At 39.8% G+C, this 27,965-nt stretch overlaps 2 protein-coding genes and 1 long non-coding RNA gene across 10 annotated transcripts in view; 2 read left to right on the top strand and 1 right to left on the bottom strand.

The window, feature by feature from the left end:
- Window positions 1-377: 377 nt before the first annotated feature.
- LOC126988101 (uncharacterized) lies at window positions 378-4,108 on the top strand. 2 transcript variants are annotated; one of them, XR_007741454.1, is made up of 4 exons: window positions 378-625; window positions 724-848; window positions 2,064-2,962; window positions 3,881-4,108. It is a non-coding gene; the product is annotated as an uncharacterized LOC126988101 (long non-coding RNA). The 2 variants fall into 2 exon arrangements; XR_007741453.1 differs by lacking the exons at window positions 378-625; window positions 724-848 and adding exons at window positions 1,427-1,690; window positions 1,737-1,863.
- A 5,115-nt stretch (window positions 4,109-9,223) lies between these two features.
- LOC126988276 (protein FAM185A-like) lies at window positions 9,224-24,217 on the top strand. 7 transcript variants are annotated; one of them, XM_050846340.1, is made up of 7 exons: window positions 9,224-9,584; window positions 9,964-10,786; window positions 12,535-12,703; window positions 14,465-14,664; window positions 16,324-16,504; window positions 19,624-19,756; window positions 21,260-24,217. In XM_050846340.1, the coding sequence occupies exons 2-7, from the start codon at window positions 10,508-10,510 to the stop codon at window positions 21,468-21,470; spliced, it is 1,173 nt and encodes a 390-aa protein (XP_050702297.1). In that variant the 5' UTR covers window positions 9,224-9,584; window positions 9,964-10,507; the 3' UTR covers window positions 21,471-24,217. The 7 variants fall into 7 exon arrangements, with proteins under 7 accessions (XP_050702297.1, XP_050702293.1, XP_050702296.1 ...); XM_050846336.1 differs by having other exon boundaries at window positions 9,693-10,786; XM_050846339.1 differs by having other exon boundaries at window positions 9,224-9,692.
- A 1,443-nt stretch (window positions 24,218-25,660) lies between these two features.
- The window catches only part of LOC126988274 (gastric triacylglycerol lipase-like), a 37,292-nt gene continuing 34,987 nt past the window's right edge, over window positions 25,661-27,965 (bottom strand). Inside the window, exons 7-10 of the mRNA XM_050846333.1 lie at window positions 27,069-27,221; window positions 26,878-26,962; window positions 26,628-26,770; window positions 25,661-26,338 (exon numbers count right to left, since the gene is read on the bottom strand). Of these exons, the coding sequence (XP_050702290.1) occupies window positions 26,174-26,338; window positions 26,628-26,770; window positions 26,878-26,962; window positions 27,069-27,221 (546 nt within the window). The 3' untranslated portion in view covers window positions 25,661-26,173. The remainder of the gene's footprint in view (window positions 26,339-26,627; window positions 26,771-26,877; window positions 26,963-27,068; window positions 27,222-27,965) is intronic.

Genomic DNA, 27,965 nt, shown 5'->3' with positions numbered 1-27,965 from the left:
AGATATTTTTGTTATTGTGTCGTAAATATCCAGTGATTATTTCCATTTCCGAGTCGCTGAATGTTCATCGCACACAGTTTGTCTTTGAGTAGAAACACTGATTAATATCCATGATCGGTTAGGTTACGAACTCCCTCGATTTCAGGCTGGAGAGCTACACAACACTGGTCATTTGCTGAGTGGTTGATTTCCTGGTCTACCGGCCCCTGGAGGAGTGGTCGATTGCCTGGTCTACCGTGGATATGAGTGGTTGATTCCCTGGTCTACCCCTGGATGACGCGGCTGTTCCTATGCAGGGGAGGACTCACACAAGCGATAAGGTAAGGTTTTAATGGCTGGGTTTACAAGAAGTTTTAATAGCTGGGTTCAAGAGAGGTTTTAATAGCTGGGTTTACAAGATGTTTTAATAGCTGGGTTCAAGAGAGGTTTTAATAGCTGGGTTAACAAGAGGTTTTAATGGCTGGGTTTACAAGAGGTTTTAATGGCTGGGTTTACAAGAGGTTTTAATGGCTGGGTTTACAAGAGGTTTTAATAGCTGGATTCAAGAGAGGTTTTAATAGCTGGGTTCAAGAGAGGTTTTAATAGCTGGGTTCAAGAGAGGTTTTAATAGCTGGGTTCAAGAGAGGTTTTAATGGCTGGGTTTACAAGAGGTTTTAATAGCTGGGTTCAAGAGGTTTTAATAGCTGGGTTCAAGAGAGGTTTTACTGGCTGGGTTTACAAGAGGTTTTAATAGCTGGGTTCAAGAGAGGTTTTAATAGCTGGGTTCAAGAGAGGTTTTAATAGCTGGGTTCAAGAGAGGTTTTAATGGCTGGGTTTACAAGAGGTTTTAATAGCTGGGTTCAAGAGAGGTTTTACTAGCTGGGTTTACAAGAGGTTTTACTGGCTGGGTTTACAAGAGGTTTTAATAGCTGGGTTCAAGAGAGGTTTTAATAGCTGGGTTCAAGAGAGGTTTTAATAGCTGGGTTTACAAGATGTTTTAATAGCTGGGTTCAAGAGAGGTTTTAATAGCTGGGTTCAAGAGAGGTTTTAATAGCTGGGTTTACAAGAGGTTTTAATAGCTGGGTTTACAAGAGGTTTTAATAGCTGGGTTTACAAGAGGTTTTAATAGCTGGGTTCAAGAGGTTTTAATAGCTGGGTTCAAGAGAGGTTTTAATAGCTGGGTTTACAAGAGGTTTTAATGGCTGGGTTTACAAGAGGTTTTAATAGCTGGGTTTACAAGAGGTTTTAATAGCTGGGTTCAAGAGAGGTTTTAATAGCTGGGTTCAAGAGAGGTTTTAATAGCTGGGTTTACAAGAGGTTTTAATAGCTGGGTTTACAAGAGGTTTTAATAGCTGGGTTCAAGAGGTTTTAATAGCTGGGTTCAAGAGAGGTTTTAATAGCTGGGTTTACAAGAGGTTTTAATAGCTGGGTTTACAAGAGGTTTTAATGGCTGGGTTCAAGAGAGGTTTTAATAGCTGGGTTCAAGAGAGGTTTTACTGGCTGGGTTCAAGAGAGGTTTTACTGGCTGGGTTCAAGAGAGGTTTTAATAGCTGGGTTCAAGAGAGGTTTTACTGGCTGGGTTCAAGAGAGGTTTTAATAGCTGGGTTCAAGAGGTTTTACTGGCTGGGTTCAAGAGAGGTTTTAATAGCTGGGTTCAAGAGAGGTTTTAATAGCTGGGTTCAAGAGAGGTTTTAATAGCTGGGTTCAAGAGGTTTTAATAGCTGGGTTCAAGAGGTTTTAATGGCTGGGTTTACAAGAGGTTTTAATAGCTGGGTTCAAGAGAGGTTTTAATAGCTGGGTTCAAGAGAGGTTTTAATAGCTGGGTTCAAGAGAGGTTTTAATGGCTGGGTTTACAAGAGGTTTTAATAGCTGGGTTCAAGAGAGGTTTTACTGGCTGGGTTTACAAGAGGTTTTAATAGCTGGGTTCAAGAGAGGTTTTAATAGCTGGGTTTACAAGATGTTTTAATAGCTGGGTTTACAAGAGGTTTTAATAGCTGGGTTTACAAGATGTTTTAATAGCTGGGTTCAAGAGAGGTTTTAATGGCTGGGTTTACAAGAGGTTTTAATAGCTGGGTTTACAAGAGGTTTTAATAGCTGGGTTTACAAGAGGTTTTAATAGCTGGGTTTACAAGAGGTTTTAATGGTACATATCTACTGAATGTTGCTGTGTTACATATCTCCCTCCCCCAGCACCTGTCAGACCTGGAGACTCCCCCCTGAGCCTGACGGTGGAGCTGTGGGCCCTGCACCAGACCCCCACACCCCCCCACACCACCCACAGCAGGGGCAGGGCGTTGAGACTCCCCCCACAGGCTAAGACAGGGAGGGACTTGAAGATCCAGGTTTTTGTCATCTGCACAGGAATTGACACTATAGACAATAATTGACAATATAGTTTCCTTTTTTGTGTGTGCCCTTGAGCTGTCTCCTTTGTTGTAGAAAAAAAATACTTGGCGAGGCTTTCATAGGCGTTTTGGGCATTTCCAGGGGTAGTTTAATGACCCTGGTGGTAGTCTGACCCTTCCTCTGTGCAATGAACTTGAAAAAAACGCTCATAAAAATGCAGATATTAACCCAGTAGCAGCGGGGATCATGTTTCTTAATGGTCCCTCCAAGCGAGAAAAATGAGAAAAAATCGCCCCTCACACAAACCATTTCATATATATCAAAGCATTTGCGATTAGATTATGTATCATCTATTTTTGGGGGTTTATATCATGGTACAAATTTGGCCTGTCGCTGCTACATGGTAAAGCCACAAATTTGGCCCATCACTGCTACCAGGTTAACCTCATTATCGTGTTAAAATCCCTGTATCTTACTGTTATCTTCCTCTCCCTCTATATTATTTATCGATCTCTCTCTTTCTCTCTCTCCCACAGATGTCTAAGGTTTCGCCCATGCAGCTGAAGGGTGCCAATGCCTACACATGCATCGACCACAGGTGTGCGCTGGACATTGCCTACAATTCATGGTGCAAATGGTATGTTGGAGGAATTCTTTGATGTATTTGAGGGACTGGGATGCCTGCTGGATGGTGCAGGTAAATTACTTGGCTGAGAGAGCCCAGGTTCAATTCCCGGGCAGAGTGGAAAAATTTGGGCGGCTTTTCCGATACCCTACGCCCCTGTCCACCCAGCAGTGAATGGGTACCAGGTATTAATCGGGGGTTGTGTCCCGTCTCCTGGGGTCTGTTCCCTTCTCCTATAATCCTTTCCTCTTCTGTCTCTCTCCGGCATATGACCACAGATGTTGCACCCACTAAACAAAACTTTCCTTCCTTCCCCTTCTGTCTCTCTCCGGCATATGACCACAGATGTTGCACCCACTAAACAAAACTTTCCAACTTTCCAACAGTTGAATTACAGTTTGGTCCAAGTGCTGTCCCTGTGGCTCACCCTCCTAGAAAAATACCTGTTGCTCTGAGGGATAAACTTAAGAAGGAATTAGACTATATGGAAAGACTAGGTGTCATTGTTGAAGAAAATGAGCCCACAGATTGGCTCAATAGTATGGTTATTACATGTGGCATCCTTGTGTGTTACAGCTAATATATATACTGTGTCATCTGCATATAAAAGTAGTGGATAGGAAACACTAATTGACATACCATTTACATAACATAAGAATAAAATAGCTCCCAGGATTTATATATATTTATTTATTTTCTTTTAATCAAGGTTTTAGTAAGAAGAGGAACCCTGTACCCTGCCTTCCACTACACACACACACACACACACACACACACACACACACACACACACACAAAAAAATATATATATAAAAAAATAGCCCAGTGATTTTTCCATTTCTTTACTCCCCTCCTAAAACATAACCCACCCTCGTTTGACCCCACCATGACCTCTCGCGACCTAACCTAACCTGACCTGACCTTTCCCAGGGAGCGTCAGCGGAGATTGAGCTGGCGGAAGGTTGGCGGCCGGGTCAAGCTCGCCTCGGACAAGGAGTTCTGTGAGATGTGCTCGGCGGATGTTGTTGACCTCGAATACATCAATCTTACTAAGGTGGAGGAGGTGTGGGACTACATCTACATTGACGACGGACTCAAGGAGATCCCTGAGACTACTATTATTACTATTACTACTATGTGTACTATTAAATCCTCTATACTGCTACTATGTGTACTATTGAATCCCTTATATAGTACTTCCATGACAGCTGATCTACTGCTACTACTACTATGACCACTCAATCCATGGTAAGTACAATGTCATTATCATCATCATTATTTAGGTTAAGGTCCATTTAATTCAATCTTCCTGAGTGGTTGGACACTTTATGGCTCTCCTCCATTCTACTCTGTCTTCCGCCCAGTGCTTATACGGTCCTATCAATCCCAAGTCTTCCTGTACACACCTTCTCCACGTTTTCCTAGGTCTACCAACTGGTCTCCTTCCTTCTACCTCCATTCTACTCTGTCTTCTGCCCAATGCTCATCCAATCCCATCAGTGCCAAGTCTTCCTGTACACACCTTCTCCACGTTTTCCTAGGTCTACCAACTGGTCTCCTTCCTTCTACCTCCAATCTCTCCAAAACTCCCAGCACTGTGTCCTCCCCTGCTCTCTTTACGTGTCCAAACCATCAGAGCACTGTTTCCAGGTCCTCTACTAAAACTCCCAGCACTGTGTCCTCCCCTGCTCTCTTTACATGTCCAAACCATCGGAGTCTTTCCCTTCTGAGCACTGTTTCCAGGTCCTCTACTAAAACTCCCAGCACTGTGTCCTCCCTGCTCTCTTTACATGTCCAAACCATTGGAGTCTTTCCTTCTGAGCACTGTTTCCAGGTCCTCTAAAACTCCCAGCACTGTGTCCTCCCCTGCTCTCTTTACATGTCCAAACCATCGGAGTCTTTCCCTTCTGAGCACTGTTTCCAGGTCCTCTACTAAAACTCCCAGCACTGTGTCCTCCCCTGCTCTCTTTACATGTCCAAACCATTGGAGTCTTTCCCTTCTGAGCACTGTTTCCAGGTCCTCTACTAAAACTCCCAGCACTGTGTCCTCCCCTGCTCTCTTTACATGTCCAAACCATCGGAGTCTTTCCCTTCTGAGCACTGTTTCCAGGTCCTCTACTAAAACTCCCAGCACCATGTCCTCCCCTGCTCTCTTTACATGTCCAAACCATCGGAGTCTTTCCCTTCTGAGCACTGTTTCCAGGTCCTCTACTAAAACTCCCAGCACCATGTCCTCCCCTGCTCTCTTTACATGTCTAAACCATCGGAGTCTTTCCCTTCTGAGCACTGTTTCCAGGTCCTCTACTAAAACTCCCAGCACTGTGTCCTCCCCTGCTCTCTTTACATGTCTCTGCCAAATATTTCCCTCTCCCTGCCTCTGTCCCTGCCAAATCACTCTCTCCCTGCCTGTGTCCCTGCCATATCTCTCCCTCCCTGCCAAATCTAGCCTCTCCTCCTTACCTAACCTACCTTACCCTACCCTAAGCTACCCTAACCTACCTCTCTCTCCACCAGGTTGACAAGCCCGTCCATGGTGAAGAAGCCTTGTTCTACCCGCGGTGAGATGACCCGTGTGGGCAACGCTACCATGGACGGAGCAGTGGGGGAGGCGGTGGCTGAGTGGATAGCATGATGGCGCCACATTCGGGACAATGTGAGTTCAATCCCTGCCCGGTGCCACCAAGCTGGGATTTTTCAGCCGCCGCCGAGTGGCTTAAAACTACCCACATGCGAGCAAAATCTGGAAACTTATCTTCGTTACTGGGGCTATTTCCTTGCAAATGGGGACTCTCCTGGGAGAGTACGTCACGGCAAAGCCATTTCTGGTCTCAAAATATCAATACAGCGCCTACCGGTCGAGATAGCCTTGTCTAGTTCTGTCTCTCTAATCTCTGTGTGTTCTGTCTTTGCCTCAGTTAATTCATTCTTCCTCATATATATATATATCTTGATTGCCCTCTCATCTTTTTAATTAATCCTCGATCGATCTCTCTAAATCATCCCAGCCAGCTGTTCCTCATAGTGGCTCTCGCACACCTATACACAATTTTCCGTACATACCAAGATACACTTTTAATCGTCAGCCAACTCTAATATAAATTCTCTCTCCCACTCCTCTTTATAATACTTCTGTCTCTTTTATCTCTGTGTGTTCTGTCTTTACCTCACAGTTCATCATTTCTCTCTATCTCATAATTCTTGCCTTATGTGTAGTTCTGTCTCTCTTGTCTCTGTGTGTTCTGTCTTTACCTCACAGTTCATCATTTCTCTGTATCTCATAACTCTTGCCTTTTGTGTAGTTCTGTCTCTCTTATCTCTGTGTGTTCTGTCTTTACCTCACAGATCATCATTTCTCTGTATCTCATAATTCTTGCCTTAATTATCCCTAGTTCTGTCTCTCTCTGTGTGTTCTGTCTTTACCTCACAGTTCATCATTTCTCTCTATCTCATAACTCTTGCCTTATGTGTAGTTCTGTCTCTCTTATCTCTGTGTGTTCTGTCTTTACCTCACAGTTCATCATTTCTCTCTATCTCATAATTCTTGCCTTAATTATGTCTAGTTCTGTCTCTCTTTGTGTGTTCTGTCTTTACCTCACAGTTCATCATTTCTCTCTATCTCATAATTCTTGCCTTATGTCTAGTTCTGTCTCTCTTATCTCTGTGTATTCTGTCTTTACCTCACAGTTCATCATTTCTCTCTATCTCATAATTCTTGCCTTAATTATGTCTAGTTCTGTCTCTCTTGTCTCTGTGTGTTCTGTCTCTACCTCACAGATCATCATTTCTCTCTATCTCATAATTCTTGCCTTAATTATGTGTAGTTCTGTCTCTCTTTGTGTGTTCTGTCTTTACCTCACAGTTCATCATTTCTCTCTATCTCATAATTCTTGCCTTAATTATGTCTAGTTCTGTCTCTCTTGTCTCTGTGTGTTCTGTCTCTACCTCACAGATCATCATTTCTCTCTATCTCATAATTCTTGCCTTATGTGTAGTTCTGTCTCTCTTTGTGTGTTCTGTCTTTACCTCACAGTTCATCATTTCTCTCTATCTCATAACTCTTGCCTTAATTATGTCAAGTTCTGTCTCTCTTTGTGTGTTCTGTCTTTACCTCACAGTTCATCATTTCTCTGTATCTCATAATTCTTGCCTTAATTATGTCTAGTTCTGTCTCTCTTATCTCTGTGTGTTCTGTCTTTACCTCACAGATCATCATTTCTCTCTATCTCATAACTCTTGCCTTATGTGTAGTTCTGTCTCTCTCTTATCTCTGTGTGTTCTGTCTTTACCTCACAGTTCATCATTTCTCTCTATCTCATAATTCTTGCCTTAATTATGTATAGTTTTGTCTCTCTCTTATCTCTGTGTGTTCTGTCTTTACCTCACAGTTCATCATTTCTCTCTATCTCATAATTCTTGCCTTATGTGTAGTTCTGTCTCTCTTATCTCTGTGTGTTCTGTCTTTACCTCACAGTTCATCATTTCTCTCTATCTCATAATTCTTGCCTTATGTCTAGTTCTGTCTCTCTCTGTGTGTTCTGTCTTTACCTCACAGTTCATCATTTCTCTCTATCTCATAATTCTTGCCTTATGTGTAGTTCTGTCTCTTATCTCTGTGTGTTCTGTCTTTACCTCACAGATCATCATTTCTCTCTATCTCATAACTCTTGCCTTATGTGTAGTTCTGTCTCTCTCATCTCTGTGTGTTCTGTCTTTACCTCACAGTTCATCATTTCTCTCTATCTCATAATTCTTGCCTTAATTATGTCTAGTTCTGTCTCTCTTATCTCTGTGTGTTCTCTCTTTACCTCACAGTTCATCATTTCTCTGTATCTCATAATTCTTGCCTTAATTATGTCTAGTTCTGTCTCTCTCTTATCTCTGTGTGTTCTGTCTTTACCTCCAGTTCATCATTTCTCTGTATCTCATAATTATTGCCTTAATTATGTCTAGTTCTGTCTCTTATCTCTGTGTGTTCTGTCTTTACCTCACAGTTCATCATTTCTCTGTATCTCATAACTCTTGCCTTATGTCTAGTTCTGTCTCTCTTTGTGTGTTCTGTCTTTACCTCACAGTTCATCATTTCTCTCTATCTCATAATTCTTGCCTTATGTGTAGTTCTGTCTCTCTTATCTCTGTGTGTTCTGTCTTTACCTCACAGTTCATCATTTCTCTCTATCTCATAATTCTTGCCTTAATTATGTGTAGTTCTGTCTCTCTTATCTCTGTGTGTTCTGTCTTTACCTCACAGTTCATCATTTCTCTCTATCTCATAATTCTTGCCTTAATTATGTCTAGTTCTGTCTCTCTTATCTCTGTGTGTTTTGTCTTTACCTCACAGTTCATCATTTCTCTGTATCTCATAATTCTTGCCTTATGTCTAGTTCTGTCTCTCTCTGTGTGTTATGTCTAGTTCTGTCTCTCTGTGTGTTCTGTCTTTACCTCACAGTTCATCATTTCTCTCTGTCTCATAATTCTTGCCTTAATTATGTCAAGTTCTGTCTCTCTTTGTGTGTTCTGTCTTTACCTCCAGTTCATCATTTCTCTGTATCTCATAATTCTTGCCTTAATTATGTCTAGTTCTGTCTCTCTCTTATCTCTGTGTATTCTCTCTCTACCTCACAGTTCATCATTTCTCTGTATCTCATAATTCTTTCCTTAATTATGTCTAGTTCTGTCTCTTATCTCTGTGTATTCTCTCTTTACCTCACAGTTCATCATTTCTCTCTGTCTCATAATTGTTGCCTTAATTATGTATGTTTAAATAGTATCAGGAAGTATTTGGTTACCTAACAAAAGCAACGGTTGAGTGAGAAGAATCTACCTCAGCACTGCACCACATCAACCTGTCCACTGTGGTTGGCACGTATTTGGCCTTCACTGGTAGCCTGGTAACGTAACACTCCCATGCCTTTCTCTGCCTCTGTGATAGATAGTGGGGTGTTTATCTTGTGGTATTTGTAAGGGAATGTCGGGGATGGAAAGGGAATGGGAGCCAGTAAGAGAGAAAGGGAGATTGGAAAGGGGAAAAAATGCAAAGAGAAACTAATGGAGAATCTTGAAGCTCTGCACCTCATTAAATGTCAGGTAATGGGCTGATGAAGGTCTGGTTTCTGAGCCATAGCTATTGCCAAAAAACACCAATAATTAACCATTTTAACGATAACTATATAAGAAGTTAGTTATTGGGGTCGAGGAGGCAGTTTCTGGGTCGGAAATCGGGAAACATAGGAGGCTGAGTACGACAATCTGGCAACTGTTACGAAATTAAGTCACCGCTGTGATGTAAACAAACCCGCGCCGCGTCGTCTGCGTCTGTGATCGGTGGAGGTCTCAGCCGGGAAGGTCTCATATTATTTAACACCCTACCGGGCCCCACGTCGATAAAGGAATTAGTTGAGTGTGTGCAAAGACGCGCCGCCGCCACACCGACGCAGAAATAAACATACGTCAACATTCAAACGCTGTGGTTACATATGCCAAGGTGGATGTCCGGTGTTACGCTGCCAAAAGGATGACATTGAGGTGTCCCAAGGAGTGCCAGGCCGCCCCTCCACCAGTCTTTTGCCAGGCAGGATAAACGGGTCTGTTGGAGAGGAAAGGCCTGCTATTAAGAGGCCTAACAACATTTTACGAGGTTCAAAGCTGTGCCAGGCCGCGTATCCATCAGTCCAGCCCAGCACGATAAAAGGGTCTGTTGGAAAGGAAAGGCCTGCCATTAATAGGCCTAACAACATTTTACGAGGTTCAAAGCTGTGCCAGGCCGCGTATCCATCAGTCCAGCCCAGCTTAATAAACGGGTCTGTTGAAAAGGAAAGGCCTGCTAGAAAAGACTATAGCAATCAGGATTACCATTAATAGGCCTAACAACGTTTTAAAGGTTCAAAACTGTGCCGGGCCACTCATCCATCAGTCTTCAGCTAGCAAGATAAACAGGTCTATTGAAAAAGAAAGACCTGGAAGAGAAGAATACAGCAAACAGGATTACCATTAATAGGCCTAACAACATTTTAAAGGTTCAAAACTGTGCCAGGCCGCCTATCCATCAGTCCAGCCCAGCATAATAAACGGGTCTGTTGAAAAGGAAAGTCCTGCTTGACAAGATAACACAGCAAACAGAATTACCATTTAAAGGCCTAACACTGTCTTATGAGGTCTATGCCGCCTCTCCATCAGTCTTCAGCTAGCAACATAAACAGGTCTATTGAAAAAGAAAGGCCTGGAAGAGAAGAATACAGCACACAGAATTACCATTAATAGGCCTAACATCTTATTTATACAATACTCAAGCAGAAGAATGTCAGTGAAGACCCAACACGACTGATGTGACAACCATTTCCCCATCGTACAATATCATAAAGAAACTCCTCATTTGATTAGTCCTCCATTGTAAAGAGAACGACTGATGGGGTTGGTTCAGACTGGGAGTGTAATGTAAAGCACCTCAGTGAGTATTAGACTGGTATTAAAGGGCCAACAAATTACACCATCGGAACTTCACCCTCTGATTCTACTATAATAAAAGTAGAAATTTAAACAGCAACAAGCAAAATCTTCATAATGTCACTGATATTTCCAGCCATGGCTTTCTCTCGCCTCTGTCAACATCTTGTGAGGTTCCATGGTCGGCAAAGCAGCATCGTTCCCATGAGGACATGTATAGGCCTTGCAAGCCGTTATGGTTGGCGGAAGTCAAATATTGGCCAACGCTCCATATTCACTCATAACACTGAGTCTCACGTCAAACTAAAAGAGAAGGAGCTGGACGTCAATCCTGGCTTTGGCGTTCTTCATGCCACAGGAACTATTGATTTCCTTATTAAGCCAACAAATGTACAGGTAAGAAACAAAAAGCTTTCCATGTTTTATTCTCCCTGCATTTTCCATTTAAATGTTGACCCTTTCAATATGGTGATGTCGGCGTCACAGTATGGAAAGGGTTAAGAGGAAATTAATGGAAGAGGATTAATCCTCTTCTAAACCTCTTGATCCTCTTCCATTTCCTCTTAAGAGGTTTAAAAGAGGATTAAGAGGTTTAGAAGAGGATTAACCCTTTCCATACGGTGACGCCGACAGTGACGCTGATGTTGGCGTCACTGTACTGAAAGAGTTAAGGACAATGCAGTCTTGAAAGTTTTGGGGCTTTTATTATTTGAAATGCTTCCAAAGGACAAATAAGTACAAGCACAGTGCACATATACATAAATTCCTCTGTGCTTTCCTAAATTTCTTCATATTTCTATTTGGAAGATCTGTTTTTATAGGAGTAGCATGCAGCAGGCTATTTTTGTAAAAGTATTGGGAGATATGGAGGTTGTGTTGCCTCCTCCATTGCTATTGATGGCAACAGTGCAGCATATCACATATCTTATTATGGTGGGTAATTAAACACAGCTACTCCTCCTTATAATTATATTAAAGTATAAAAGTGCATGCTGCCTTTTGGAGCTGTTGCCAGTGTTAGTGGGTGACTCCAGCTTACTATAGGCGTGAAGCTGTGATGAGTGGGAAGTCGAGCAAAGGTGGGAAAAATATAGAGTCCACACAGACATTTGAACAGCAGCTTCCACAATTACCGTAACTAAATATACTTTACAAACTATACCTATATACGTACGCTGCAACATTATCGTTTATTATAAATGTAACGAATCTAACAAAATTAAATCTAACCTAGTTATATCTACCCTAATCTAACTCCCCCTCCTTCTCCGGGTGTCAAAATAAGATGTTAGACTGTGCTCCTAAACTTAATACGTACTACATAAATATCTTTCTGGAAGTTATGAAGAAGTTATTACACTATTCAAAGAAATAAATTACAACGCATACCGTAATATCAGTACTAACCTCATGTAATATGGCTATGTTTATTTCCATATTAGTCCAATATTCTTTATCCCACAAACTGTTCAGTGATTTGTGTCAGAAAACAGCTGATGAGGAATGTCCCCATGCCTTCCTTTTGGAGCTTTCTTAACCCGGTAGCAGTGGGGATCATGTTTCTGAATGGTCCCTCCAAGCGAGAAAAATGAGAAAAAATCACCCCTCACACAAACCATTTCATAATATATATCAAAGCATTTGTGATCAGATTATGTATCATCTATTTTGGGGGGTGTATATCATGGCACAAATTTGGCCCGTCGCTGCTACACGGTAAAGTCACAAATTTGGCCCGTCGCTGCTGCACGGTAAAGTCACAAATTTGGCCCGTCGCTGCTACCGGGTTAATCAAAGTAATTTTTCAGGTCTTGAGTGATCCCATGTAGTAGGTAATATATTGTCATCTGTCGAGTGGACTTGAACTTTTGATCCCCCACATACTAAATCATGCTGACCATTTGATCACCTCATGTATACAAGAGAGAGTACTACACATGATAAAAGTGAGTGACAGGCTTTCTCTCTCATCCACAACTGATTTAGTGACCCAAATTTGGTGAACAGTAACAAAAACAAGATTTATGCCAGAATCAGCTAGGTTTTTATGGTTGGGGAACATTGGACAATAGCTGGTGACTTTATTGTAATTCATTTCTAAATTAAATGAAAAAACAAGTGACTTAATAAATATTCCATTGCAGGAGTACCCAGATGCAGACCGAGCCTTTGTTACAGTGTATGGCCCACCCTCTGAGTCATGCGACGGCATCACAGTGGAGCTGACAGGGGAGCAGAGGGACACCCTGACAGTTTGTGCAGCACCAAAGTCGTCAGATATCTATTGTGAGGTGACGGTCCCTATTAAATATGGTAAGTCTGCTATATGACAAAAAAAAGGGAGGCCTAAAAAGTGGAGGATTTTTTTTTTATGATTTCTGATCCATAAAGATGAAACTTGTAACTTGCAATGTGTGTGTGTGTGTGTGTGTGTGTGTGTGTGTGTATATATATATATATATATATATATATATATATATATATATATATATATATATATATATATATATATATATATATATATATATATATATATATATATATATATATATATATATATATATATATATATATATATATATATATATATATATATATATATATATATATATATATATATTTTACGCTAAAATTCTACTATAAAAGAAATCACACATGCCCAAATTCTTCAACTTTTTGCAAATTTTGTTGCTCTGTCCTCTTAAGGAAACTTCCTGTCAGAGGACAGAGCATTATAATTGTAGAACATAGATAGTGAGCCTTACAACCAACAGAATGTCAGACCATTGGTTTATTTGATGCCCACCAATTCTATGCTGAACTTTTTACTAATTTCGCAGCAATCATTCAATCAATACCTCGCCCACAATTTATGAATTAGCTCCTGTTAAGGGAGTAATATGGTAGAAGAGTCATCAAGTCTCCCTGTTCTGGCACTCCTCAGCACAAACAGTCCCTTGCCTGCCAATTTTCTCTCCAATACTCGTCCACTTTATTGATCCATTTTACTGCTGATCTTTCCTTGACACTCTACTTTAATCCTGCCACCATACACTCTCTTTTCATATTCGTCCTCATTTATTCTCATCAGATGTCCAAACTATATTTGGGTGGAGTGGATATTATAGTGGAGCACATCTTGAGTCACTCTCCTTTTGCTGAAATCTCCATCTTCGGAGATTTCAATGTTCACTGCCAGCTCTGGTTTTCATCCTCTTTCACTGACCACCCTGGTGAACAATCCTACGGCTTTGCTGTCTTCACAGATCTAAAGTAGTTATTTCAGCACCCTACACGTCTCCTTGACCGCCTTGGAGACACGCCCAACATCCTAGACCTTTTTCTAACCTCTAACCCTTCGGCTTACTTTGTCAAACTGTTCTTCGTTGGGCTCCTCTGATCACAATCTTATTTCTGTATACTGTCCTATCATTCCTGTACAGCCTCTGGACCCACCTAAGAGGCTGTGCTTCTGTCATCTTGCTTCAGCTTGGTGGGACAGCCTGAGGATGTACTTTTCCAATTTCCCATGGAATGATTACTGCTTCCTGGAGAGAGACCCCTTTGTGTGTGCCCGGCGCATCACTGAGGTGATTGTCTCTGGAATGGAGGCACACATTCCACGTACTTTTTCTATACCTCATGCTAAAAAGCCTTGGTTCAATCACTCTTGTTCTCGTGCTTTCAAAGATAGAGAGGCAGCTCACAAAAGGTATCAGAGCTTTCACACTCCTGCTAATCACAATCTTTATATTTCTGCCCGTGTTTGAATTATAAAAATGAAAACCACAGGAGAAGGCAGACTCTTGCGGAGCAAAGTAATGTAGGAAGAGAAACGTGAATTTTTGGGTTGTTGAACAAGTTGTATTAGGTGGGTAGAAGGCCTTGTGCACCAGGGCCATATGATAGGGATGTGTTTTTATAATTATACTTTCTTGAATTTTTTTTCAAAAGATACTTTAAAAAAAATCAGAAACAGATGTTTGTATTCTGTTAAGTATCTTCATTATTGAATAATTAAATATGTTAGGTATGTTTAGTCACTTTCATGACTGACAGTCTTGATCTCAACAGACCTTGATGTGACTCTAATGGATGAGGGTCGCCTGAAGATCTCAAGCATGGAGTCTGATGAAGTTAATGTGTCCACTGAGAATGGAGAAGTGAACACTCGGGGCCTCAAAAGTCACAACATTCACATCAAAACCAAACAAGGACACATTACTGCAGATGGTTCCATGCAGGGAAACATATTCATAAATGCTAAAAAAACGGTAAGTATAAAATTTACTTGCACTCAACAATTCATAAATTCCATGGCACAGCATTTGCTTTAGATCAATCATGATCAGTTGAGAAACTTAGAACTTATAAAGTAAGTCATTAAAACTATTTCTTGATGAATTTACATGTTTTATCATATACACTTTTTAAGGCACCTCCATGGTGTAGTGTATCGCACTCTTAGCTATGAATTTGTGGTCCTGAGGCAGTCAGTGCCTAGCTTGCCAAACTTTTAATCTTCCCGTTGGGATTAGTTGATGAAGTGGTACCAGGAGTCTGTTCCCCAGTCCATGATGCTTGCTTTCTGTCTCCATGTTATACCCAAAATTTTCCTGCCCATTCCTATTTGTGCACCTACTAGCTTTTTCTTTCTATCTTTTGTGAGGCACCAAGTTTCTGAAACATATGGTAGGACTGACGGGATACACCAACTGTACACAGTTAACAAACCTATTCAGATATAGGTCAGAAAGTGTAATAGTGTAAATTTGGTTGGGGGAGAGAATATGGAGGAAGTGACTGAATATATATACTTAGGGATGGTTCTGCATAGGTATGGGAGCATGGATTAAGAGATAGGGAGAAAGCAGTGGAAGGCAGGCAGGTATCTTCCTATACACTCAGTATGATAACTTGTATGACTGCTGAAGTTTTAACTGAGTCAAATCCCTTCTCATTATATACAAATGCCATGCATTAGAGTTTATTGTATTTGGCTGATTTTTCGAGAATTGGATTCATTATGTGGATATTGTCAGTAATTGAGTACCTGATATGAAATCTAGCTTGTTCACTTGGCTGATTTGAGCGTGATGTTGCACTTATTTTGTTTATGATTATCTTTGGTAAGAGTGTGTAGGTTACATGAAGTAAAGTAATTGGTCGGTAGTTGTTTAACTCTCATATGCCACCTTCTTTGTGAAATAATATGGTCATTTTCCAGGCCCTAGAAAATCTGACTCTGCAAGAATTTTGTATGCATTTTGTAGGTATTGAGCATTTTTTTATTAGGTCTATAGTTAAGTTGTCTACACTTGCTTTACCCCAACTCATTCATTTCAAAGCTTTTTTACTGCATCATTGGGAACTTCAAAGTTCAGTGCCCCACTCTCCTTGCTGCCACCCTGATGCTGTGCAATTCAGTGTAGAATTTTCCACAACTTTGAAACTTCCCTATTATTTGTGACATTGCCATTTGCACAAAAAAAAAGAGGTATAAATTGTTTTACACATATTTACTTGATTCCAAATAGTTTTTTTCATTAATTGCCAAGCTAATGAAATGGCATATACCAGAGAATGTTTATTACTCGCCACATTGGCCGATTGTTATAGGATTTTATTGGAAAGTGGCCGGATCACCTCCAGGAAACAAAAGCAGATTACAAGAGTGTGGTTTGTAAGAATTCAGATTTTTAAAGCCCAACCTGCAGCAGTAATGCTACACTGGTCCAGTTTGTAAGGATAGAAAGGGAAACTTATCAGATTCTCACCAGTCAAGTGGCAAAAGAAATGTTTCACCTTTGCTCTGCTTGTTATACAGTTTTGAAAGTGATATTGGGTAGTGAAAGTTGTAGCATGATATTAATTTTTTAGTTGTATTGTACTGACTGATGATTTTCTTTTTGTAAAACTTTTATTGTTTGCAGCATTTGAAAGCCAAAAGGTTGCAAGGACTGGCTCTTGACATAGAAGCAGAGGAGTTGACCACTGAAGTTGAGTCTTCTTATATGAACCAAGGCCAGATCAAGGCTGACAGAGGAACAGTCAAGATTAATAATCTTCATGGTTGTACAGATTTATTAGTTAAAGAGGGTCAGGTTGTTATCAGTAAGTATGAATATAATATTAGTACTTTATCATCCTCACTCTATCCTCTAAAAGTCTGTATTACAAAGGAAGATTGACAAATTCATAATATCATCATCCACCTTATATCTAAGAGAGGGCTAATAGAAAAAAAATTGTGTGTATTTAAAGCATGACTTTAAATTTTTTTTTCTTTTTCCTTTATCCTCAAGAGTTTGGCATCATTTGCAAACATACTCATATAGCATGACACTTCCTCTGGCATATCATTAATGTATGTTAAGAACATTATTGGTGCCATCACTGAGCCCTGTAGCACTCCACTTGTCGCTATTCTTCACTCTGACTTTTCGTCCCTCACCACCATTCTTATTTCTCAGTTTATCAAGTAATCCCTCATCCAGTTTTTATACTTCCCCCACTCCTCCTCTAGGTTCCAGTTTCCATAATAATCTAATATGTGGTACTCTGTCGAATGCTTTATTTAGATCCTGATATACCCAATACACCCATCCATCTCTCTTTTTGTCTATGTTAATTACTCTCAAGTAAAAACAAATCAGCTTGTAACACATGATCTTCCTTGTTGAAAACCAAAGTAGCTGTCACTTGTTACCTTTTCGTTTACCAGGTGGTCAACGTATTTCTTTTAGATTACTCTTTCCCATAATATACAACACTTGTGAGTGCTAATCCACGTATAACAGCACCACAGTTAAAGGACAAGAACCCTGTTTTACTTGGTGATGTGTCTGTGAAAATAGTATGCTACCGCTTGCACAACGACATGAGTTTCTCACACCACACTGCTCACAAAAAAACGATTGTCACCCTTATGCAGAGGAAGAATAGGGTTGCTTTTTGCCATAAATATCTGCAGTGGGATGTGGAGAAGTGTCAAAAAGTGTTGTGGATTGATGAAGCGATATTCACTGTCACTGGGAACTGTGATGGCAAAGTTTATCGTCAGCCTGGCAGTGATCCTTACGACCCAAAGTTCACACAGGGGACTGTTGAGCATCCTGATTCTTCAATGGTCTGGGGTGCTTTTGGATATCATGATGTGGGGTCATTAGTGATACTACCAAGAAATGTTATGATGAATGCAGACAGACATTTGGAGCTACTGAGCGATAATTTAGAAGACTGTTTTGAGCGTTGCAAAACAGAAGTTTTTATGCAGGACGGTGGACCGTGCCACACCGCTAAAGTTATTAAGGAGTGGTTTGATTTTGTGCAAGTGGATTATATAAAGGATTGGCCGGGGAATTCACCAACTTTAAACTCAGTTGAGAACCTTTGGGTGCTCATGAAACATAGGTTACGTGAGCGAGACACGTCATCACTCCCCAAACTTGAGGCTGCCATCAAAAATATTTAGAATAATATCAACACTCAGTGGCTGCAACATCTTGCAGAGTCTGTCCCAAGGTGCCTCCAAGTGTATCAAGAGGAAAAGATGCCCAAGTACCTGGTTTTGTTTATTATGCACGTTCAGTGAGGGAATTAATGTTTTTAATGCTGCGACCCTATCGCGCCTAAAATTTGGTCCTTGACTGTACTATAATCCAACTTGGCCTTAAAATCATGAATTGTCTTTGCATGGACCACATCTTTTTCCAGGCCATTCCAGGCCTCCACCACACTTTGTTGAAAGGTGTTCTTCTTTATATTACTATGCCTCTTCTACAGGTTTCCTTTTTCATCTTCCTTCCAAGACCTCTTGATTCTCTTGTAACCCATATTATTAGACCTTCTTTGTCCACTTTTTCCACCCTACTCAACACCCTATATACTGCAGTCCTCTCCCTCCTCTGTTCCAGTGTCGGTAGGTTCAGCTGCTTCAATCCCTCTTTGCATGTTAAATCTCTTAGTCCTGGAACCAGTTTTGTTGCTGCCCTCTGAATCCTTTCTACTTTCCTTATATTTGACTTTGTACTCAGTGACCATACTGTTGCTGAATATTTCAACCTTGGGCGTATCATGGTTACAATCATTTTTTATTATTTCCTCATTCAGATATTGAAAAGCAACTTTCATATTTCTCACCAGGTCGTATGTCTCACCTACAATACTATTTATGTGTTTCTCTGTCGACAAATTATCCGATACATTTACTCCCAGGTCCTTTTCCATTGATGTTTTCTTAATGCTTTTATTTCCCAATGTATAATTACCTAAAATTCTCTCTTTTTCTTTTTCCAAATTCCATCACATTGCACTTTCTGATCTTCAATTCCATTTCCCATCTACGACTTCATTCCCATATCTTATCCAGGTCTTGTTGCAGTACTTGACAGTCCTCTTCACTTCCAATCCTCCTCAGCAACTTAGCGTCATCAGCAAATAAACGGTATAGCTGTTCACCCCCTCCACCATGTCGTTGATGTACACTGCAAACATGACAGGAGGCAGCATCGACCCCTGTGGGACTCCACTTATCACTTTCCCCCATGAAGACGTCACACCCCTGATCACTGTCTTCGTTTCCCTATTTTCCAAAAAGTTCTTCATCCACTTTAAGAGTCCTTCTCCCAGTAATGCAATGCACTTTGTCTTCCACAGCAGTCTCTTATGTGGCACCTTATCGAATGCTTTCTGTAGGTCTAATAAATTCCATCAGCCCAACCTTCCCTTTCTTGCACTATGTCAAAGCATGCACTATGTGTGCGTGCACAGGCATGCATGTATGTGTGCCATAATCTGCTCCCATCTTTCTTTTTTTTATTGTTATTATTATTATTATTATTATTATTATTATTATTATTATTATTATTATTATTATTATTATTATTATTATTATTATTATTATTATTATTATTATTATTACTGGTAAATATATCATCACTCTTTAGAGAAAGGGATTTTAGTATATTATGTTTTTACTGTCTAGTAAAAAGGCAGTTTTGGGGGTGAATTATGAGGTGTCCTAAGAAGTTTGTAGCTTCTGAGTCTTTGATTCAAATCTAGGATATCAAGGGAGAAGTTAAGTATATAGTGTTCAATATTCATTTCCCTAAAGCTTAGAAAACTGTTTTAATTTAGTAATTTTTAGTGTTATTGGAGCTGTAAATGTTTACATATAGAAATGCGTCATTGCATATTTACATAGTTTGTGTTTTCTCTGTTCTATTCTTTAGATGGGTTTCATGGCCAGATTGCAGGGTTTGTGGGATCAGGCAAGATGGAAGTGCAAGTTACAGATGTCACAGGAAACTCAACCCTTCATCTGAAGAAGGGTGACATGAAACTCTCAGTTTTGGATAACCCAAGGCAAGTAGTAATTGTAGTCATTTGGTTGAATTAATAATATCTTAGCATCAAGCAGCAAGACCATATATCATTCATTTTTAAATTTAAAACTAGATGCTGTATTAGAAGAGACTAGGTGATTGTAGAGAAGAAAGTAAGAGACTTTACACCATGCTCAATTAGTTGAGTTAATGGTTGCAGTTCAAGGCAAGGGGCTAAGGTTTCCAAGAGAATGTCCCTTGTGTCAGGCTCCAGCCCCCATCTCTGAAGACTGCTGTGGTTTTAGCAGCCATAGTATTAGTGGGGAAATTATATTGTCATTAATGATCATTGCAGAGTGTATGAATTGGTACGCCAGCATTACTGTGGATTATTCAGTCTCTTACTTGCTCTCCTGGCCTACTTTCAAAGAAGGAAGAGAAGTAAATCTTGATAGGCTTACAGTAGATTAATTGTTTTGGACCCCAAAACATCTTCCTGAAATTAGATACTTACGGTGTTAAAGATTTTCACTTGAAATCTTTTTTTAAATATACTGTTGCTGATATTAAAAGGAAATTTAAGTCATTGTTGTGGACAAAGATCTGCATGACACAAAAGAAAGCTAAACATAAATGATAAAACTGAAGCCATTCCAGGAAATAGAAGGGTGATGATGCAGAAAATTCTCTCTTCATCAATGTGGGAGAATCACAGCTGCAACCATTAAACTCTCTTGGAAATCTGGGTGCATACTTGAACACTAGACTGGATTAAAAAGAACACATTAATCAGGTTTTCAAACTTTGTTATCTGTACATAGAAAACATTGCTTGAAGTGGTTTATAAATGGACTTTGTCTACCAGTATTGTTTTTTCTCTCATAATGGTTATTGTAAAGCTTAATTGCTGGGTCTTCCAAATTATATACTACTGAAGAAAGTCCAGTGTGTACTAAATAGGGCAGCAAGACTTGTTTTTAACATTCTACTAAGAACTCTTATTACTTCTCACCACACTGAGCTGCACTGACTCCCAATAAGAGTTGTTTTGTATGACGTTTAGTTCTCAAATTTGGCAAGTGGGTGTCTTTGTGGACTGTTAAATCGACCACCGGCACACCCTGGTGTAACTCTGCATCATGATGGTCCTCCTCTCTGCGGCTCAGTGTGCCAGGTGCTCTCCATGCCATGGTCTATGGGGCAGTTCATAGTTTAAAGGCTTCAAAAGGCAGCTTAAGACCTTTCTTTTTGAGAGATGATGTGATCTTGAGGGGGGTGTTATGAGGGATGATTACAGAAGTTAGTCTGTCACTCTGGCTTCATCATTGTTTGATGTATGTGAATTGTAGTACGATGTATTAGGTATTTTTTCAAGCGCTAATGAATTCTTCAGAAGAATTGGCTCAATGGAGAAATAAAATTGATAATTATTAATACTATTATATATTTAATTTTTCTTATTTGGGGATTCAAAGCACAAGTTAAAAGTGGAGTGGTCTTTATTTTTCATTCCTCTATTTTAAGGGGTGTCATTTAACTTCAGACATGACTTAGAGGTGACTGCTCCCTTGCTGAAGTTGAGTGAAGAGGTGAAGGCTTCTGGAAGCTTGTCACAGAGCACCAACCAAGTGTTCACCATCAGCAGAAATGACCCAGAAGCGAGTGTTCTCAGAGCAACAGTCGTCAACGGATCAGCACAAGTTGAGTGTCAGAATTGGTTTTCTACTCTTGGAATCAGATTATCAGGAAAATAAAATAGGTAACACAAGAGATGGATAGACTAACTTGTATACAAAGTGTGTAGTTTGTGTACTTGGCATTTCTTACATTAACTAAGAATGTCACACAATAAATTTTGCCAAAAAAAAAAAAATGCATTTGCATAATTTACTTACATATATTTATAACCCCCATGTATTAGGGATATACTAAAAAATATAGCACACAGTTCCTGAAACATTTATAATAACGTTTAGTTCAATATCTACATGATAAAAAAATCTGAAGGCTGTGTGCAGCTCTTATTCTTTGAAAGCTTGGAGGAATTTTATCAAATTATACTAAAACAAATTATTTTTGCCCAGAAAAGTCCATATGTTCTGTTGGTGATCAATAGATTTTCCAAATATTGTTGGGTACAATACTGATTGTAACGATGGAGGCGAGGCACCAAAGGATCCTCACAAAGGTATTTTGACTCGTCCTTAACCCCTAAAGGACCAGGGATGGCTGGATTTTCGGTACCGCTGGGACCGGCCTTCCCGTGCTAAACCCCGAAAATTGCCTGTATTCACATACTCTCTACGCTTAACCTACATTGCACGAGTGAATAAGATAGATTTTGTACTAACCATCAAGTCTTCCTCTTTCTAATGACGCCATCCAGAAGTCTCTACGTGCCGTGGTTACGGAGTGGATTGACTTTTCCCACAGTGTTATGAACTCGCTCAACGCGAGTATATGGCGTTATCGATACGTGTGCAGAAGGACAAAGATGCAAATCTTCAAGTCACTTGTTGATAGATCCTGCCTTGAGGTACTTTGGATGGGAAGGGGCAATACATGGAGACTTGCCTGGGTAATCCCCTGGCTTTGACATTGTAGTGTGGGTGAGGTAACACACCTCCTGGCGTATGCCCTCATTGATGGATTGGAAAATATCCATGTGGATGCTGTGGGAAGGGAGTAGGTGTAAATTCAGTCTTGTGCACATGTTGCAGGCAGAGGTGCCACCTTAGATGCTCATGCCTCAGAAATGTAAGAGGAGTGCAGAATTTTACATGCCCAGCTTGTGTAAGGAGAGAGCAAGGACAAGAAACTGAGAGGGATGAACTAGAGGTGAATGGAGGAAAGCTGAATGAGGTAGAACATTTCTGTTATTTGGGAGATGTTCTGGACTGTGAGGTGGCAATGGAGAGGACAGTGAGAACGAGAGTGGTGGCATCGTGGTTAAAGTGGAGGGAAGTGGCTAGTCTACTTGTGAATTGTACCATCCCTCTAAAGAGCAGAGCAGGGGTGTACCAAGCATGTATTAGATCAGTGATGTTGTATGGAGCAGAAACATGGGCTCTAAATAGAAAATTGATGGAGGTATTGAGAGCAAGCGATTGCAATATGCTGAGGTATATGGCAGGGATCAGGTGGCAAGACAGTGCAGATGTAGCTTACAGATGTGGAGTAGAGGACCTGGAAACAGTGCTCAGAAGGGAAAGATTATGATGGTTTGGACATGTGAAGAGAGCAGGGGAGGTTACAGTGCTGGGAGTTTTGGAGAGATTGGAGGTAGAAGGGAGACCAGTTGGTAGACTTAGGAAAATGTGGAGAAGGTGTATACAGGAAGACTTGGCATTGATGGGATTGGATGAGCATCAGGCAGAAGATAGAGTAGAATGGAGGAGAGCCATAAAGCGTCCAACTGCTCAGGAAGAGTGAAAACGGATGTTAAACGAAATGATGATTGATTGACTGATATTTACTAGTTTCTCGGTATCGACCTTCTGCCTCTCCTGGTGCAGGAACTAATGATTTGATGATTTATTGATAATGCTGATGATGACAGTGCAGACTAATTCTTCCACGGTGATATTTGATGTAAAATATTCTTGGCTGAGTTTTTTATGTCAAGTATTATTTGTTTCTAAATACTCAGCAAGAAAGAAAATACTTGAAATGTTTAATTTTACTATTTCGTGACTGTCATAAACCTAACATACAGTATTTAGCTTGTGCTTCAACATCTATGAGTTTCTGAAGTTTTATAACATATGAGCCATCTAGAAACAGAAGGGCGAGACCACCATTTTGACCGTTGGCGTGCTCCCTTTCTGACTCTAGATGGCTCAGTTATAATTAGACTTGATAAACAAATGACTTGTGCTGTCTGTTGGTGCTGTGAAAAAATGATGTAAATGTTCAGCTGTAGGCAAGTGTCTATTGCAGGTTAGGGTTCCTCCTGCTTGAACACGTGTTCAACACATTTCACACCACCATTAAAATAAATAAATAAATATTACAAAATATCTAAAAACATGCATCAGTCTTACTCTAACTTATGCATAATCGAGAACAGTCTAGCACCATAATTGAATTCCTCAAGAATATCAGAACTCATTCAAACATGATAATTCTAACACAAGAGCTTGATTTCTCTTAACAGTCCATTAGTCAAGCACTTCTGAGCATGGCATAAGAGCTTAACTCCTCAAGCACTCCCTCTCACTTTAATTCTTTCCCAGCTGTGTTACACCTTGTATTGCTTCTTGCTCTGTGATGCTTTTTTTTTTTTTTTGTGTGTGTGTGTGTGTGTGTGTGTGTGTGGCAGACCCAACAAACCATCTTCACAGCTTCCAAGGTGAAGATCGAGTCATTAAAAATGCCATTGAATATGTTTCAAACAAATACTTTGAGCAAAGGAAGTCTTTAACATCATTAACCCATTGTTGACATAATTATCTCCTGTTTGATTGGGACGGTTACATCTGTGTTCATGCAACTTTCACACCACTGTCATTACTAGACTCACTCTTTTACTTTTCCTGCACTAAGTACTATTTCCTATTTACAACTTTAGAGTGCATATAAGAATTTAACAACTGTAATAATATTTGCTAATCTCTAACCACATAGGCTAACATAATAGACCAATCCTGACTTGCAGAAAATACAAACTAGCAGAATATTCTAGTTTTTGTTTCGTTTCCAGGACAAAGGGGTATCTTAAATTATATCTCAGATCATGTTTACAGAAAAAACTAACAAAAACTAAACAAGAAAACATCTCCCTGAATGCTCACAATAGACTTGGAGACAACATATGCATCTAAAGAAGTGGTATGTACATTATATACAGTTCAAAGAATTTTCAGTATTTCCGTAGTGCTTCGGTCTTAACCATGTTTGTTTAACCCGGTAGCAGGGACGGGCCAAAATTGTGGCTTTACCGTGTAGCAGCAACAGGCCAAATTTGTGCCATGATTTTAACCCCCCAAAATAGATGATACATAAACTGATCACAAATGCTTTGATATATATTATGAAATGGTTTGTGTGAGGGATGATTTTTCTCATTTTTCGCGCTTGGAGGGACCATTAAGAAACATGATCCCCGCTGCTACCGGGTTAACTCAAAGTCCACGTGGTCTTTGATGGATGCCTATTTCTTAAACTGAAGCCGCTTTTCATTTAATAGAAAGACAATTGATTTTCTGTAGTTTTAAGGCAATTTTAGTGAAATGAAGAGAAAGAAAAGATCATGATGCATAAATTGTGACAAGTCTGGTAAAATGCATCGTTAACTCATATTAGTTTTCACATTATATTATTATAAAGTGTGGCTCTGCATGGAGTATACACTTAAGCTTCAGGATACAACTGGTCTATGAAAGGCATATCAGAGCAAGGCAAATGCTGTAAGATGAAAAAATAACCTTAGGTCTAAAAAAAATATACTATAGTTTTTCCAATTCTGTTGACCAGTTGCAAAAAAAAATACACTTGTTCGGAGCATATGAGGATTACCTAGAAGCAGATAGTGGATTTGATGTATTCTCCCCAACATTTCAATTTCATGTCATGTCCCAACCCTGTCCGACTAGCCAACTACAGTATTACTAGTACCTATCTGGGCCTTGTTCTGCATTTCTCAAACTTTTCTCTTGTCCTGTAGAATAATACCTTCACTCTCCAAGCTGTGGTTGGCTCCTTTACTGTCTTTTCCCTCGTGCCTAATGAGTGTTTTACTGGCAAATAAATAATTAGGCAAGAGTGTCCTGCCTTTCAGGTCTATTGAGTATGTCAGGCTTTCCTTTAGAAGTAACATTTAGCCTTACAATAGTGCTGAAAGGGAAGTGCCAGTAGCAAGTATTTCTTTTTAAAAGTAAATGCAGTTATAAAGCTCTATATGCAAATAAGCACTTTTTTTTACTGAAAATAACTGAAACAACAGTACAGCAGTATTTTTATTACCAACCATTTTATGATTGGTAATTTCATATAATTATTTTCTGATGCTGAGTGTTGGAAATTATTTAAATGCCTATCCTTGATAAAACATTATTAACCACTAACATTATGACTAATTATATTATTTAAGATGCTAGGTAATCCATCTCAGATATAACTATCTAAAATTTTCTGAATGAACAGCTAATGTTACACCACTAATTGCATTGGTCAATGAGTGGTTTGTTAATCCACTAAGAAATTTGAACATATGGAATACTCTCTTTACGGAAACTAAATACTACAAAAAGCTTATTTAAATAAAAAGGTTTAAAATATTGAACAATGTTACTAAAAGAGCTGTTATAGAAAGGCTCTTTAGCACAGCCACAGTAATTACCTCATGACCAAAAGTTCTTATAATAATTCAAGGAAAAATGCACAGAGCTAAATAAAAAATAATATTTTAAAGCTGTATAAAATATTTACCTTAAAATTGAAATGTAACAAATCATATTTAAAAATACTTTTGTAAAACTCCCTCCAAAATGTCAAATATTTTTTCATACACAAGGGGCCGAACATCAGTGGCCCAAAGGAAGTCCAGGTGGCTGAATTCAGGGTTATGAACTTTGTGGACTGCTTCTAGATTTGGTAGTTTAACCTTCAGGTTAGTGATGTCCTGTGGGGAAAGAACAATTTTTAGTCTCACTTTACTCAGGGCTTGATAAAGCTGGGCAAACTTATGACTGGGACACAGTCAGAGTGGCCTGAGCTCCAGCAACCTTGCAAAACCATTGCTTTCAGTGCAAAGATAAGTTGCATGCTTCATACTCTAGCATCATACTGTAAACAACAACTGAAACTAACTCTCAGCATTAAATTATAACTAAACTTTTCAAACTGAAAAGTTGAGCTAGACAAAACCTTGATACTCATAATTATGATACGAATTCCCACATGAGCCTCACCTTTTCTCCTGTGAGCCAATCATTGTCAGCCCAGAAGAGGGTGACAGGCACCTTGATCTTAGATATGTTGTACTCAGGAGGATCCGCCTGACCATAATGTAAGAGATTTTTTCTTGTTCCATAGTCAAATTTTTGGAATTTCCCTGAAAGGATGACAAATGAAAGTCAGTAACTCTCACTCAGTGGATGCTTACATGAAACTGCTTTTACATATTTACATGATTTGAAAAAATAGTTTTTGATGTCTGACCTGAGGTATAGCCTTGGGCAAAATGGAAGAGTGTTTGTGTTGAAGATCCAGCAGGGTTGTGTGACAAAATGACTGGTACCATTGTCTGTTTGGAGAGAGAGGTTTGTGTAAGAAACTGTTGAATCATTATATATTGCCACATACATGATTTAACGCATGACACAGCAAATGACTCTGGTTCTGTGCCTTACCTCGTCAGCACGAGATGGATCAAATCCAGTTATCATAAACTGGATATTCTCACAGAGTATGTAGCTCCTGCACACCCTGTACGGGTCCCAGAGAGAAATGAGCAGTCGGTTCGTCATCACTTCTTGGTCATTGCCGAAAAATCGTAGCAGAAACTGTTGATCAAAAATGTATATTAATCTCTGTTACATGATCTGCATAGTAAGTTTTGGCTTCTACACTAAACAGCTAGAGTAGCTGAAAGAGAGGGTCAATTATGTTGAAGAGTTGTCTTGATACTCCTCTTTTGAAAGCATTCAAGTCATAGGCAGAAGGAAAGACAGACAAAGGAAGGCTGCTCCAGAGTTTACCAGTGGATGGGATGAAAAAATGAAGATGCTGGTTAACTCTTGCATAAGGGATTTGCAAAGGAAAGGGAGGAATGAGAATAGAAAATTGCCCAGGGGACCACTGGAGTGGTGGAGGAATGCGGATCAGGAGTTCAGAAGAGCAGTCAAAATGAAAATATTAACAGAAGATAGAAGACAGGCAATATTGCAATGGAATTTAAAGAGACTTGTCAGTAAGAGTAGGGTAGCTGACAGGATGAAAAGCCTTCAATGCAGCTGCATGGAGGCCTGCCTGGGTTGACCATCTAGACCCTTTTAGGGTGAAGTCGGTGGGTGAGTGAAGTGACGTGTCCCCTGGCGTATGTTCTCCGTTAGTTAGTAGTTAAATATATGTTCAAGTAGAAGAATCACCACTTCTTGATTAACACATTCACTCATATATATCCCAGCTATTACACAGACCAGAATTACGTGTGTGTGTGTGTATTTACCTAGTTGTGACATATAGGAAAAGAGCTACGCTCGCGCTGTCCCGTCTCCATATCCGCTCTTATCCAACTTTTCCTTAAA

The sequence above is a fragment of the Eriocheir sinensis genome, chromosome 68 (assembly GCF_024679095.1).
Source record: "Eriocheir sinensis breed Jianghai 21 chromosome 68, ASM2467909v1, whole genome shotgun sequence".
Taxonomy (NCBI): Eukaryota; Metazoa; Arthropoda; class Malacostraca; order Decapoda; family Varunidae; genus Eriocheir; species Eriocheir sinensis.
The sequence above is the reverse complement of the archived record's forward strand: the minus strand, read 5'-3'. Positions and strand labels throughout refer to the sequence as shown.

Coding starts and splice junctions, on each gene's coding strand:
- LOC126988276 (XM_050846340.1), top strand. CDS start 10,508: ATGTCACTGATATTTCCAGCCATGGCTTTCTCTCGCCTCTGTCAACAT. Junction 10,787..12,534: donor TTAAGCCAACAAATGTACAG/GTAAGAAACAAA, acceptor ATTCCATTGCAG/GAGTACCCAGATGCAGACCG. Junction 12,704..14,464: donor GACGGTCCCTATTAAATATG/GTAAGTCTGCTA, acceptor TGATCTCAACAG/ACCTTGATGTGACTCTAATG.